This window comes from Arvicanthis niloticus, chromosome 11, assembly GCF_011762505.2.
Source record: "Arvicanthis niloticus isolate mArvNil1 chromosome 11, mArvNil1.pat.X, whole genome shotgun sequence".
Classification (NCBI taxonomy): Eukaryota; Metazoa; Chordata; class Mammalia; order Rodentia; family Muridae; genus Arvicanthis; species Arvicanthis niloticus.
Window position 1 is genome coordinate 54980031 of NC_047668.1, and position 15586 is coordinate 54995616.

The 15586-nt window shown below is 46.9% G+C and overlaps 1 protein-coding gene across 1 annotated transcript in view; it reads left to right on the forward strand.

The window, feature by feature from the left end:
• Positions 1–9445: 9445 nt before the first annotated feature.
• The window catches only part of Cib4 (calcium and integrin binding family member 4), a 57385-nt gene continuing 51244 nt past the window's right edge, over positions 9446–15586 (forward strand). The window contains exons 1-2 of the mRNA XM_076941778.1: positions 9446–9878; positions 10346–10380. Of these exons, the coding sequence (XP_076797893.1) occupies positions 9825–9878; positions 10346–10380 (89 nt within the window). The 5' untranslated portion in view covers positions 9446–9824. The remainder of the gene's footprint in view (positions 9879–10345; positions 10381–15586) is intronic.

Genomic DNA, 15586 nt, shown 5'->3' on the forward strand with positions numbered 1-15586 from the left:
TCCTGAAGGCAGTCAGGAAAGCGGAAGGTCACCCTAATCCAGCCTGGGATTGGGCCGCTATGATGCTGGCGGTCAGACTGTGGGGGCTGTTCTATTTCTGGCTCACCCTTCCTCCTGCTGCCTAACTTCTCTGGGGTTGTAGGTGCAAGCCTGCCTGTTTGTTAAGGCTCTTCCTCTTTGGTGGGCTATCAAGTTCAAGATTATCTTCCAAGCCTCACGAAGCTGCTAACAATTCTGGGCTCCCTGGCTGGCTCTCAGTCCCACGCCACTACATGCACTAGGAGGCTACTCTGAGCACTGACTCTGTGCTTTGCTTTCCCCCAGAGACCCTGGCCCTCAGACCTCCGTAACTAGTATGTTAATCTTGCTTATTTTCTTCCATACCTTGGGGGAATGGAAGAACCCTCTCACTCACCCTCCACTTTCTGCTTGCTCTGTAGCTTTCTAACTCCTTGGTCTGTAGCTGCTCAAGAATGATCAAGACTGAGTGTCACATCAGAATGCTTCCCCTTTGGGGATTGACCCCTCTAGGTCACCTTTGAGTAGATGGCTTTGGATATGGCTTCCAGTGAGAAGGCTGGCCTCTAATGGGCTGTTCTGCCATTCTGGAAAGTGGGGTGCTTGTCTTTTCCTCCCTGGGATTCCTCACTGATCTCACCTACAGCTTTCAATGCTATACCTATGCCCAGACATTCCCTAATGTCTGTCTATAGCCTGGAGCTCTGTGGTGACCTAAATCCCAATCTCTTGTCATTGCTACTTGTCTGCCACATAGACATCTAAAACTACACATTTAAAATCTTCCCTTTCCACCCAACTCTCCAGCACTTCCTCCTTGCCGCTGTCACGGTCGGAGTCCCAAGGGTCACTCGTAGTTCACACTCTCTCCCCTCTCATAGTCGAGAGACGCCATATGATGTCATTAAGTTCTCTCAGACATCCACAACCTTGTCCCAGCCATCCTGTGGCTTACTCCGTAGTCTCCTCACACGTGTCCCCAGCCTCGTGGCCTTCTTCCAGCACAGTCGCCAGCCATCCTACAAGGAAGTGACCCCTTGAAAACAGACATCAGATTATGTCATTTCTCAGCATGATGCCCTACAATGACTTCCCATTGCTTTTCACAGAGAGTACAGATCTGCCCCAAGATGTGCCCCAAGCCATCTTCTGCCCCTGTTTCTGGGGTCTTGCCCTTGACCCATCGACTCTGTAGCCCTCTCTGTTCTTCCAACACCCCGAGTTTCTTTTGCGGGAGCCTCTCCGCGCACTCCTGCATTATCTTCATTACCAGAAATCACTTTCCCTCATGGCTGCCTCTGTTACTATTCTCTCAGGTCTAGCTCAGTGTCCCCTCCTCAGAGAAGCCTCCCTGAGCCTTGGATGAGACAACTGTCCTATCACTGACATTCTTCCTGCTCTTTGGCCATAGCACTGGTGTGGCTCTGTAGGCAACTGAATGACCACTGGCGCAGTGTTTCCTTACCAGAGTCGAATATCTCAGGGCCAACAACTGAGTCTGTGTTGGTCACCACTCCATCTCTAACACCAGTAAAATGCCTGGAACACCTTCAAAGGGTCAACAATAGCCTTATAAGTAAATCAATGTTAGGCAAAGACAAGTAGCTACTACGCCCAAGGCCTGACCACCTAGCAGAAGCAGGGTGACCAGCAGTCAACAGAAAGGGTCACATGGAGAGGATTTAAGCTAAGGAGTGTCAGAGAGTGTGAGGACACCAGGGAGCTAGCTCGATTGGTGTGATGGTTTGTATATGCTCAGCTTAGGGAGTGTCACTATTAGAAGGTGTGGCCCTGTTGGAGTAGGTGTGTCACTGTGGGTGTGAGCTTTAAAACCCTCATCCTAGCTGCCTGGAAGTCAATATTCTGCTAGCAGCCTTCAGATGAAAATGTAGAACTCTCAGCTCCTCCTGTGCCATGCCTGCCTGGATGCTGCCATGTTCCCACCTTGATGATAATGGACTGAACCTTTGAACCTGCAAACCAGCCCCAATTAAATGTTGTTCTTATAAGAGATGCCTTGGTCATGGTGTCTGCTCACAGCAGTAAAACCTTAACTAAGACAATTGGTAAAATACTTGCCTTATAATGGTAGAGACCTGAGACCCTAGAATGTAGAAGAAGCCAGGCATGGCAGCAGGGCTACGGTTTTCATGCAGGGAAGACAGAGACTCGCAGCTCTCCAGTGCTGGTCAGCCAGCTTAGCCTCCTCCGAGAGCTTCAGGCCAGTGAGAAACGCTTACCTGTGGTACCTGAGGAAAGATTTCTGAGGTTGTCCTCTGGCTTACACAGATCCACACACACAGGGATGGGGTGCAGAGTGGAGGAGGGAGAGAGGCAGGGAACTCTCTAGTTAAGCCAGTCTTACTGTTGAGTGTGAAGCACAGGACAGGAGCCCTCAACTGAGTTCCAGCCCCAGGCTTGGTTACATATCACACAAGCTGCATTATGCTGAGTGGTTCGAGAGGTATTACCACAGATAGGATCCTGCTTGTGAGACTGATTCTGTGATGTTCAGCAAGCTGCTTTTCCAGGTCTATGGAAAAGGAGATAGTGACTTCTAGGACCAGTTGCCCTGTTTCCCCCTGTGTCTTAGGCAAGTTGAACCTTGGACCTCAGCCTGATGCTTTATAAAGCATCAGTTCTCAAAGGCTGACTGCTAAGGTCTGTCTATGACATTTCCAAATTAAAAAACTGTTCCACTGAGAGAGCAAGTTTCTGGAGTCCCCTTTCTGGTTAAGAAGCTGCTCTCCACTTTCTCAGGACCTTGTAGCATGCTGTCAACAAAAGCAAACCCTGATATAGGCCTTTTTTTTTGTAGGTCTTTTGAGAGCTGATCCCAGGGCTAAGAAACAGGCAGGAGAGAGGACACCACTGTATGACTATCCAGGTATGTCTGGTGCCCCCCACCATGCCCCCAAGAGCTTGAACCCCCATCTAGACACACTGAAACCATAGATCCGTCTCCTGAAGGACTTCAAGCTCCCACCTCCACTTGGTTGAAGGTCACCCAGGATCATCACACTGAACTAGCTGTTGTCTACATATAGATCAATAAGATTAGTTAACTAAATAATTATATGAGTGGTTCGCCTGCATGTAAATCTGTGCTCCATGTGTGTGCAGTGCTGTCTGATCCCCTGGAATTACAGACAGTTGTGGACCGCCATGTGGGTTCCAGGAGTGGACCTGGGTCCTTTGCAAGAACAGCTGGTGCTGTTAACAGCTGAGCCTTCCCTCTGGTTCCTCAAGATTTCTTTTTTAATAGAAGATTCCAGGGCAGAAATTGAAGGCTGAAGAGTTTGTGAGGAAATGCCAAGTCCCTGGGAGATGGCTTAATCTCACGTGGACTGATTCATGTGACAGTGCCTGAATCCAGGGTGTGACGTGGGGCACTGGGGCATCTGATGAAAGTTGGAAAAGGGCAAGGTCACCCTTGTCCAGGGCCCAAGCACATTTCCTCTGTCCTCTGTCCCCAGCCTTTTATGTTCTTTGAATGCCAAGGATACTTACTTTTTTTCTGAGGTTTTTCAGCATCCAGGGCCATTGAAAACAGGGGTGTCTGTTATCCAGGGTAAGAAAAGCACAGGAAGCAAACAGCTGTGGTTCTTTGTGCAGTCCCTGAGTGACAGACGGCTGGACACTAGAATGGAGTGCACCGCACCAGGCAAAGCAGGGGAAGCCTCTGTGTGGGCCCCTTGTCAGCCCTTTGGTGGCATGTCGAACTCCTCTGTCTTCGCATCCCATGAGGAGGGGCTAGAGGTTGCGAGGTCTCTTCTCTATTGCTAGTATTTTTTCCTTTAGAGTCAGAGATACCCCCCACTGAGCCCACTAGTCAGAGATACCCCCACTGAGCCCACTAGTCAGAGATACCCCCACTGAGCCCACTAGTCAGAGATATCCCCACTGAGCCCACTAGTCACTGATCGGATTAACTAGACTATCTAACCAGCAGCTCAGAAAAAAACTATGTCTTCATTTTTTTTTTTAAACTGTAGATACTGGGGTTAGAACTCTGGCCCTTGTGCTTTCTCGGCTGACACTCTGCTGACTGAGCCATCTCCTCAGGTCTTCTTCGTTTGCCTCAAAAAATTTAAGTCTACTTGTTTGTGTTTCTCTGTGTGTGCATGTGTGTGTGTGTGTGTGTGTGTGTGTGTGTGTACACGCGCATGTATGATGTGTTGGAAGACGTAGGCTACTGTGGGAGTGTGGAGGTCAGAAGACAACTTTGTGAAGCTGGTTCTGAGGATTGGCTTACACAGCAAACGCCGCACTGCTCGGCCATCTCACCAGCTCTTTGCTTGCCTTTTCATGATCTCGAGTCTCTGCCTCCTTTAGTCTTCCCTTCTGATTTGTCAAATGTCTGATTTACTTTTTAAAAAAGGAGGATGATTACGGACCACGCATCTCAGTTCCCCACCCTCCAACAATTCTATCTTCCTCCCACGCAATGTGACCAGGAAAGACTAAAGGAAACATAGTGTCCTAGAGGAAGGTGAGGGGAAAAAAAAACCTGCTAAAGTCTAAATCAGGGTATCCTCTGTCTACATCGTCTACGCTTAGCCTTCTGGGTAATATGTGCAGTTTGCTGAGGCCCCAGCTTCCCTCTAGCGCTGGGAAAGCACTGTGGTGCACTCTGCACTAGGGGCTAGGGTAATGATCCCCCGTACCTCTACACCCTGTCTTGGGGGCTTCAGGAAACTTCTAGATTCCTGAACCATGCCATCAAACCGTAGAAGTCGAGAGTCCTGCCTTGCACACTAGTGCGTGAGTTGAGCACACTTGCTCCGCACTGTGCTGGACCAGTGATTAAGCCAATGTTAGGATGAGAATCTAGATATCTCTGTTGTGGGAAAGCAGGGGCTCCAGCTTCCAGATTTCCAGGGCTCTGGGGATGTTTCCAAGCACTCTGATCTCCATCTTCCCCGATCTCCATCTTTGGGTACATTTGTCCCAAGACTGGACCTCCTCCAAGGCAGCTCTGCCACCCTCATTCTTACTCTGCATAGCCTTAGAGAAACCAGGGTGGGTTCCCGAAAGCCTGCTACTTGCCACAAGAAAATCACTAACTCTTGCCTGTGGACAAAGCTGACCAAGTGTAGCCTGACTGACTGCTAGAGGCACTCAGGGAGCCAGCTGGCCCAGGAGGGAGGGGTGGCTGTGGGTGGAGTCACTTGCTTGGGTTAGACTGAGCTGGGGGGCATAGACCTGAATTCACTCATTTACACATTCTTTAATAATATTTATGGTGCTTTACAAGCATTGAGTTAGCACTTAAACATATCTTGTCATTTTTAAAATAACAGCTTTAAGGTATAATTGACACACCATACAATTCACTCCTGCAAAGTATGTAACTTCACGGTTTCTAAGCTATTCAGAGTTGTACCACCATTTAATTTTAGAACACACTCATCTACCCATAAAGAGGCTTGGTTCTCATTTGCAGTCATTCACTCAGTTTCCTGCCCCTTAGCCTCTGAAAACTACCAACCTACTTTTTATCTACATGGCTTTGTCCACTCCAGACATCTTAAACAGGGGGAGTCATACACTGCATGGCCTTTGTGACTGTTTTTAAGTCATGCTGTTTCCTGAGACCAAACTTCACCCATCGTAGTGCCAAGTACTATTCTGCTTTATAGGTATGCACCAGTTAATGGGCTTTGGGAGTGTTTCCACTTCCGGCGATTATGGATGATGCCGCTGTGAGCTCACTTATTTTTCTGTTCAAAGCAGCCATCCTGGTGGGTGTGAAGAGGCATCTTAGTGTGGGTTTGATTTGCATGTAGCTCCCTGATGGCTAATGATGTTGAGATGCTTTTCATGGACTCTTAGGCCACTCCCTTATCTTCTTGGAGAAATGCCTATTCATATCTGTCTCAGGGTTTTACTGCTGTGAGCAGACACCATGACCAAGGCATGTCTTATAAAGGACAACATTTAATTGGGGCTGGCTTACAGATTCAGAGTTCAGTCCATTATCATCAAGGCAGGAACATGGCAACATCCAGGAAGGCATGGTGCAGGCAGAGCTGAGAGTTCTACATCTTCATCTGAAGGCCACTAGCAGAATACTGACTTCCAGGCAGCTAGGATGAGGGTCTTAAAGCCCACACCCACAGTGACACACCTACTCCAACAAGGTCACACCTACTGCAACAGGACCACACTTGACCCAGGAGTGCCACTCCCTGGGCCGAGCATATTCAAACCATCAAAATATCTTTGGCCCATTTTCAGTTTGATTTATGTTTTAAAGGTTTATTTTATTTTAAAGTGTGTGTGTGTGCGTGCATAAATGCAGGTGCCCATGGAATCTAGAAGAGGGCATCAAATCCTTAAAGCTAGGTTATATAGAGTTGTGAACCACCTAATGTGGGTGCTGGGAATTGAACTAAGTTTCTTTTTGAGCGCAGTACTTACTCAAGTGCTCGTAATCACCGAGCCATCTCTCAACCCTGTTTAACCCTTGCCCCTCCCCCCCTTTAGTTGGCTTATTTCTTTGTATTGTTATGTTGTGAGATTCCTTTACACAGCCTGGATACCAGTCATTTTTCAGAGACTCTGAATTTGACAAGACATGTAAAAGTAAATCAAGTTGACGCAGGGGCTGGAAGAATCTGTTCAGTTCCCTGAAAGGTGACAGAAACCTATGTCATGCAGACCTCAGAGAGGCAGGATGTGGGACTGTCCTTCCTGGAGTCTCCTCACTGCTCAGCTACACCTCTTTGAAATCACTGTGGCACCACAGGCACCCAGCAGCACAGGGGGCTGGGGGAGGTGCAGAGATCGCCCAATACACTGGAGCAGAACCTCATGTGGGGAGTTTTTCTTTTTCGTTCTTCATTCTTTTCTTTGCCTTTTTTTTTTTTTTTTAAAGCATGGTCTTTTATTCCTCAGGCAAATGAGATGGTACATATAAAAGCATTTGGAACTGTAAAGGGATATGCAAATGCAAGGTGACATTCTTATTGCTACTATTGTTATTGGTGAGAACCAATAAAAGGTCTGTCTAGGAAGGAGTCACAGGGCTTGGGGACAGGGAGGGGTGTGGGCTAGGGACAGATGGGGAAGAGGGTGAAAGCTGAAGGAGACAGGAGGGTAGCGGGGCTGGCATACCCTGGCGTGTGTGTGTGTGTGTGTGTGTGTGTGTGTGTGTGTGTGTGAGAGAGAGAGAGAGAGAGAGAGAGAGAGAGAGAGAGAGAGAGAGAACATGAGCACACAAAGCACCTTGTAATTTCTGTTGCATTCCTCTACCACCTGTAAAATTATTCACTTAATATTTTTCTTTAAAAGGGCTCCTATTTCTTTTCATTAAAGAGCTATGTTTATAAAGTCATCTTTATATCCCAGTCATAAATGACAAACATGCATCATTTTCAGAAGGGAAGGTACCCTATAAAATGCGACCATGAAAACGCGTGCAGCATTCTACAGTCCTGGCTAGGTTCCATTGCCTCCTGGGCCTGGAGTGCTGTCCCATCTTCTCAGCCTGGCTCAGCACTGTCACTGGGGCGTCTGTTCCAATGGCCCTTCTTTGGAGGCCTTATGGTGTCCAGCAGCTCCAGTGTTGGCCTCCAGCCTGGTCCTTGTTATCTGACTCTTTTGCACTGTAGCTTCCCGAGGGCTGTAGGTTCCCATTCCTGGCATGTGTCTGGGTAGGGGGTCAAGGGCAAGGAGTCATGTCTGGTCTTCTCCCTGCCTAGCTCTGTAAGTGCTGCATGAGGAGCTGAGAGCTTTGGGCAGCTGGGCAGTTCTCTCTTTTGTTGCTCTCTTTTAGCAAGGGTCAGCGGAGTGTAAAGACACAACAGGCTGGTGCCAAATCTCCTTACCTTGTATAATCAGGATGTCTGAAAACAAAACAAAACAAAACAAAACAAAACAAAACAAAACAAAACAAAACAAAAAAAACGGCTGTAGAAGGATATACCCTGCCAGGGTACAATCTCAGAAGTCCCTGGCTCCCCTGGGCGTTCTAGACCTACAACTTGCCTGGTCCCAGAGCATCCTTTAAACTCACCCTTCTGCCGTCCCCAGAGTAAGGGAGAAAGAATCTCATGGGCTGCTATGAGCAAGAACCAACCCGGCTTATGACAGATGCAGAGAAGGGGTCATGATTGGATGGGATTCAGTGACTGCCTATTTGTTGAAGGCCTTCACTTGCAGGCTCAACTTTTAAACCAGTGTTGTCCCCTCTCTCTCTCAAGAACTAGTTTTATACCAGGCATCTTAATTAAAAAAAAATAACAACAACAAAAGCTACACCCTTGTCGTTCTTTTTTCTCCTTGCAATTTTGCAAAGTAGGGAATTCTCAGTACCATTTTAGAGATGGGAACGGAGGCTTACAGTAATTTTATGATTTGCTTAAAGTGATGAAATCCAACGTTTAACATCAAAGTCTAGGTGCCTGACCACCACATGTAGTGGCTATTAAGTGTCACTGTATATAATCAGGCAAATGTGGCCTACAGTTCAAAGGCTACATGTATTCTAAGGTAAATATGAATGTGGAATTACTTAAAACATTAAGGGTCCACCCCCCAAAACCTGATTTCAGTTTTCAAGCCTAAACTTCATAGGTGTTAAAGTATCTAGGGGTTGATGTGCCTGTCTTCTTGCTTAGCAGAAACATTTGCATATCTCCACACTGTTACCTCTGGTAACATCAGCTTCCAACCCCAGGGATGTGTGTGCATGGTGTGTGTACATGTTCTGACTCTTAAGAGTTGTGTCTCACCAGGGTCAGGTGAAATGCCTAGCACTGATGCCTGGTTCAGTAATTGAAGAGATGAAAGTCCATCTTTTTTTCTGCCTGCCTCAATTTCTGTGCAAGAAAGACAGGAAACAGGGCAGCTACATTCCTAGAGAATTTACCACCTCGGAGTTCCAGCATCCTCCCAGGACAGTCTGTGACCAGATATGCTATAGGCTGAGAAGACACTCATGTGTACCATGAGGGCTGGTATGAAGAACACCCTGGAGAGGAGCAGAGAGAGGACTTTAGGAGGATCCTCAGAACGTCAGTGCCAATGGCAGTGCTGCTGGTGTCTGTTTCCTGATCCAAAGTCTCTCCCATTTTACCTTGTTTTCTGTGCCCCAGAAAGTTAAGAGTGTGATGCAGGGGTACTTGGTCCATGTGCCCTTAGCCAGAATCAGAGCAGCTCTGTGGTTAGGAGCTCTGACTTCTGCCTCTTGGTAGTTTTCTACCTTTGAGCTCATCTTTGTGCAGAGTCCCTTCTTATCATCCAAATTTGAATGCACCCTCTATTCCTACAGGGACTCAGACTGATGGTATAAAGTATCCTTCTGTACCCTGTAGGCCATCTACTGAAGTCAAGGTCTATGTTTAACACTCCATCTCTGTAGACCACACCCGCGCAGTACTCCGGATCTGGCCCTAACACTTAGTGAGTACTTTCTGTGTCAATAATTATCACCTGCATCATCTCCATGAATCCCCACAATGATCCTGAGACTCTTTATCCCCTTGAAGAGGTAAGAGCAAAAAACATCACAGAGGTTGTGTAGCTTGCTCCAGGTCACACAACAAGCACGTGGCAGATCTGGGATTCCGTCCCAGGCATCGTGACTCCCTGAGTCAACGTCTCAAGGGTGCTTTTGGCTTGCTTTTCTGTTTGTTGTTTTGGAGGTGATGTTTCTTAGCCAGAGCATCAAAAGAACCTGTTTGCCAACTCAGGGGCAGAAGGTGGAATGCTGGTCACCATAGTAACAGAATCAACGGACTGCACCAGCTGCTGAGCCCTTGGGGGCAGTTCTACTGCTGGCAGGAGGAGGCTGGGTTGGCATGGGGCAGTGTTTGAGGTATCAGATGCAGTGGGAGGACCTGGAAGAGTACCAGGTGGGTAGTCAGGTCACAGATTCTCAGGACAGAACTAGGAGTTTCCCAGAGCAGGAGGGACAGAGGGGAGAACTCTTGCCTAAAGTTTGGAGTCTGCCAGGCTGGCAGTGATGTCTCTTGCCTTTGCTATACTTGTATCCACATGATTCAGACCAACGCTTAAACCTCCTCACCCCATATCTCCTGCCCCAGAGCCCATGGTTTTGGCTTTGGCTCAGAACAACTCTGCCAGTCTGGGCCACTTTGCCTTTTCCCCATAACGTGGCCAGTAGAGTAACGGCATCATCCTGCCCTTTCCTCCCTCCCATGGACCTGGTCCTGTGGGCTTTGGTGTCATCACTTCTTCAACAGTATAATGGGAGACCACACCCCTCCCTTCTTTGAAGCTTCATGTTCTTCTAGGGGCTGGGATTGGGGGTGGGAGCGGGACTGGATTGAGTGTTGGTCTCCTCTCTGATTTGTTGCAGGCTCTGACCTTCCTGACGAGAAATGAGATTCTGTGGTGAGTAAAGACCCTGGCCCTCCCTTCTCTTTCCCCGAGCTGGGTTCTTTCCTGCTATGGTTTTACTCTGCCCCTGGGGTGTGATCCCTCTTAGAACCACACAGCCCCAAAGAAGCATCTGGGATGGACAGGAAGGCGTGAGAGTCCACTGGAGCAGAAGGAGACATCAGACTCAGGCTGCAGTGCTGTTACTACCACCTGAGGCAGAGGTTCTTTGTAGCTGTTGGGACGCCTTAGGGCAGTGAAGAAAATGAGGAAAGGCTTAGAAAGTGTAGGGTGAGCCTATCAGGACCATTCACTGGTCCAGTGAAGCTGGAAGCATCATGTACACTCATTTGGCTACCTGTCTCCTTTCCTTCCTGCCCCCACCCCCAAAGCCTCCTTCCAGGGCTCATTCTCTGCCAGACACAATGAGAGCAGAGAGTGTGTTCTCAAGTAGGACTTTGCCTTGTGGGAAACCTCTTGGCCAAAGTCCTATTCATCCAGAATGGAGCTGTGACAAATGGCTTTGTAGGGCATGGAATGGGATGACCAGGGTAGATGTTCTTGTAGCCAGGTGCTCAACAAAGTTGTGTGGTGTATAAATGAGTGTTCCAGGAAAATTCTGGAGGAAGAGAGTGAAGATGGGAATGAGCAGACCATTTAGACACTATCCTGGACACACACACACACACACACACACACACACACACACCAACCACCCCTTGTCCTCATTGGCTCTTCTTGAACTGACCATCCCCAGACATCACAAGCATTAGACTCTCCAGGCACAATAGGGGTAGCTACATGACAAAGAGCCATGGAGACCAGGAACAATCTTGAGGCTTTGCTACCTTTCTTTTTAAAAGTACTACTTATTTACTTTTTTTTCTTTTTCTATACTGTGAATCAAAGCTAGGGTTTCATACGTGCTAGTCAAGGACTCTAGCACTGAGTCACACTCTAAACTCACTTTTTTACATAGAGGGAAAAAAATGACAAAATTCCCAGTGAGCTGTATGCTACGACTTACCTAATCCCTACTGATATTTCCTAAGAAGTAATGTATTCATAAAACATAAAACAAGAGGAAAAGAAGCAACATTGAAATATGACTAGAAAATTCAAACAGGATGCAAGTTCTAAATGCAAAGCAAATGCCCCCATTCTCTCCAGGGGCCCCTCCTCCTGACTCAGCTCCTGCTCACTGTCAGTTCATCATCCAGACTCCCGAGAGCATGGTCCACACATTACCTTCATCAATCGCTCACCCACTTACATCACTCGTTGCTTCCTGAGCCTGTATCCTGTTCATTTTGTTCTGTACCTTTTGTCTTTTTAAAAAGTTGTCCTCTTTGCCAGTTTTATATGAAGCATATAGAAAGCCACCTATCCACTCTGGATCTTTCCCTTGCTTTCATGAACTAATGAATTTAATACTAGACCCTGTTGTGGATACTTAGCCTGTTGAGTGGTTGTGATGGTGGTGGTGAGAACTCAGGGAGAGAGAATATGGATGGCACATGTTTCCCCCTTGAGTGTTCTTCCCCCTATTTTCCTTTTCTCTGGGTTAGCCTCCGGAGAACAAGGTTCTTGGAAGCAAGCTATCCTTAGGACTCCCCTCCTACAAGAACTAACCACTAGGTCTTAGGGTGGCCACTGTTCACATCCTCTTCCCAGCCTGCTTCCATCCCCATTAGAGGTGTGCATTATGGTTTGAATGTAAATGTGCCAGCAGCAGGATCGTGTGTTTGAACACTCGCTCTCCCGCTGCTGACACTGATGCTATTTCAGGAGGTTGTGGAACCTTTAGGGGGTGGGGCCTCACTGGCAAATAGAGGGCTGTAGGGTTATGGAAACTTCTGTTTCCAGACTTCTTTGCTTCCTGATCCACTAGGATTTAATAGGCCATCCCATAAGTACCCAGGACTACAGACCCAGCATCCCAGCTGCCCCAGCTTCTCTTCACCACGAAGGCCTTACCCCTTTGAAACATGACCCAAACAAACCCTTCCTCTCATAAGTTATTTCTGTTCGGCATTCTGTCGGAGCAACTAATACAATGTCTTTATGTAACTGGCCAGGCAGAAATGAAGATATTCTAATGAGACACCGCATGTCTCAATCTATCAGACTGTTCAAACAATGGATCCCAAAGAATGGGAATTTCTCCAGGAGTCTCATGCTTAGAGAAGGAAAAGGTACCATTAGGGGAACTTGTCTCCCTGAAAGAGGTTTCACACAGTTCTAACTGCTTGTCAAACCACCTTATAGGATGAGACTGAACCCCAGATAATGATAGGTCAGAGATAGGTGGGACCCCATCCTGACCAGAATGGCTTAGGCATACATATGTGCACATCCTCAGCTCTCTATCTGGACTTTATTTAGCCTTGCTGAAAATGGAGAGTTGCTGGATCCCATTGTCCCTCTTCCCTGTGTGGTCATGTTGAATAAATCTTTTTCTGCTTTCCACTATTAATTTGATTCCTTTAATTGGCTTACAAAGGGTGGTGGGTGGCCAAATCCAGCTTTTGGAGCACAGTGCATGACCCCTAAGTTTGATAACGCTTCTCCATGGTAAAGGTGCAACTACAATTGTCCAAATGTTGCTAGGGGAAAGCCGTGCATCAGATCAAACCTGTCTCACAAGCTTCTCTTGAAGCTCTTTCTGACCTACCGGGACTGATGGCTCCATTCCTGAGTGCAAGGAGCCATGCCTCACTTTGGGTAGCTCCTGCCAAAAGGCTTCTTCTACCTTTGGGGCCATGGAGAAGAGGAATAGATTAGGTAGTGAGTGTTGGGTACCCTGTCTAATGAAGACAGTGGAGGATGGGGTGGCTCAGCTTCCACTCTACATCTGTCTCTAGACACCCTCAGATAAGATGGACAGGAGTGGAGGGGGGCACAGAAACTCTGACATGGAAGGGTGATACAGGAGAAGGTCTTACTTCTTCAGTAAAGGTGACACCCCTGCTGGTGGAGATCATAGCCTGAGGAGCAGCTGAAGATATGGATGAGGACTTCAGATAACCAAGGTGCTCAACGGCTGGGGTTCAAAAGGAAGAAGTCACTTGGTCATTCTACTTGCATCATGATGGCTCAGGAAACATGGGTGCTGATTCACCCACCAGCAGGATGCTGTCTTCAGTGGCTGGGGACTCCATGGGGGACCTTAGAAGTATGATGTTCAAGATTACAAGATTAAATCAGGAAAGTAAAGTGCATGGAACATTCAGTCAACACGAGGAACAAGAATTTCACTCATGTCTGTCCCCACTACCAAAGGGAGGGCAAAGGCATGTTTTCTGTTTTGTTTTGTTTTTAAGAAGAAAGAAACCTGTAAGCACAAAAAGAAAGCCATAGAATGGGAAAGCTCACAGATACATGAGAAGGACCAAGTCGATAGGATCCTAAAATGGACTCAGCTGAGTAGAAAGCTGAAAGAATCCAATCTGCAGGGCTCAGAGTGATAGACTCGAAACCCAGAAAGGCCCAGGGAGCTTAGAATGCCACGGCACAGAATCAGGAGAACACAAAGGGAAACTGAGGGTCTCAGAAGAGTCTACCTCTTGGCCTCTCACCTGCTCCAGTGTGAGAGAAGCTTACAGTCTGGATAAGAGTCATAGCCAAGCACAATGAAGAGCAAAGGGATCTTACATTGAACCTTCAAAGCCTTTCTGTAAGTCTGACCAGGAGGACCTCTCTATATGTCAACAGGGAACAAAGATCCTGCACCATCATGACATTTCAGAATGCCGAGACAATAGGAAGATCTTCCAAGGAGGGAGGAAAGGACACATGATACAGAGTGGGTATGGAATCAGAACAGCTTTGGGCTTGCATGAGAAGACATAATCCTTTCAAAATTCTTAGGAAAGACATTTCCAATCTGGAACAAAGTTTCTAGCTAGTTTATCAATCATGAATGGAGGTGGGATAACAATATTTTTACATGTGATTAAATAAAGGGTATAACCATATCTGAGACAGCTTTTTGAGGATTTGCTTAGCTAAAATTAGTAATCAAACTCAAAGACCCAGGATCCAGAGAGAAAAGGATCCTACCAAATGGATAGAAAAGTTAACTACAAGGATGATAATGAGGAAAAGCTCAAGCAAGACAATGGAAACAGGCCTGGAGAACAATCGGCTCTTGACCGCGCTGTAGAAAGTTTGGTGGCTGAACTAATGACAGACATACTGTAATCCAAGAAAAAGAAAACAAGGCAATGGTTAACTCTGGGAAAAACAAAAGGCTTACAAGAAAGAATGTAATCAAGTTACACAAGGGAAACCAGCTGTGAGCAATGCTTGAATAATAAATAAAATATAACAGTAATACGGTAAATACAGAATATCGATTCGGGCAAATTGTTTTAAATTGGGACATTGGGAAAGGAGACATATAGAGAGAAATAAATCCTCCTCTTAATAGGGGCATGTCACAAGATAATGTCTATAATGAAACGGCACTGACAAGTTGGTAGCATTAGCACAGTACTTAGAAGTGTTATATAAATATTAAGGAAAAAAACCAAGAGAAACAATAAGCTGTTTGTAAAATGCCTCTGGAGAACAGAGTGGATAAGTGTGGAGTGCAGGATATAAGTCATCCTGACTGTAGGCTTTAGAGTGCTTATGTTTTTAGCCTGTTGCAGTGTATTGCTTTTGAAAACTAGACTGAGAGTAGAAGATGCTACTGGTTTCTGAAGTAAGGATAGTTATACACACTGATACACAAGTACAATGCCTGCAAAGGTACAACGCACGCTGCCAAGAGACCAGCTCCTCAGGGGCAACCAGAGTCTTGGACATGCCTATTTTAGGGATGCATCATGGGTCAAGGAAGAAAACTGCTTAGACATTGATTCATGGTGTGGGCTCGGAAAGTACCTAGCTCACAATGTTTAGGGGAGGCGGGGCCTTCGTGAACTGCTAATGTCAAGCTGGACCAGACCAAGCCCCCATCATTTTTGAACAGTTTTTCTTAGGGGCCTCAATGATGGCCCAGTTGAATGGTGGTTGTCCACTAATAAAAACCATGAAGAAGTCAATAGCAGGGTTGGGGGAAGGAGACAATGAGTCCGTGTAAGGTGTCTCACCCTCTTCTCCACACGAATAAGCACATAGAGGCCAGGTCACCAAATCCTCCTATACTGTGACTGGAGCCTGGGTCAGTCACAGTATTCCATGATACTCTGGAATCTCTGGGTTAAGGATGTGT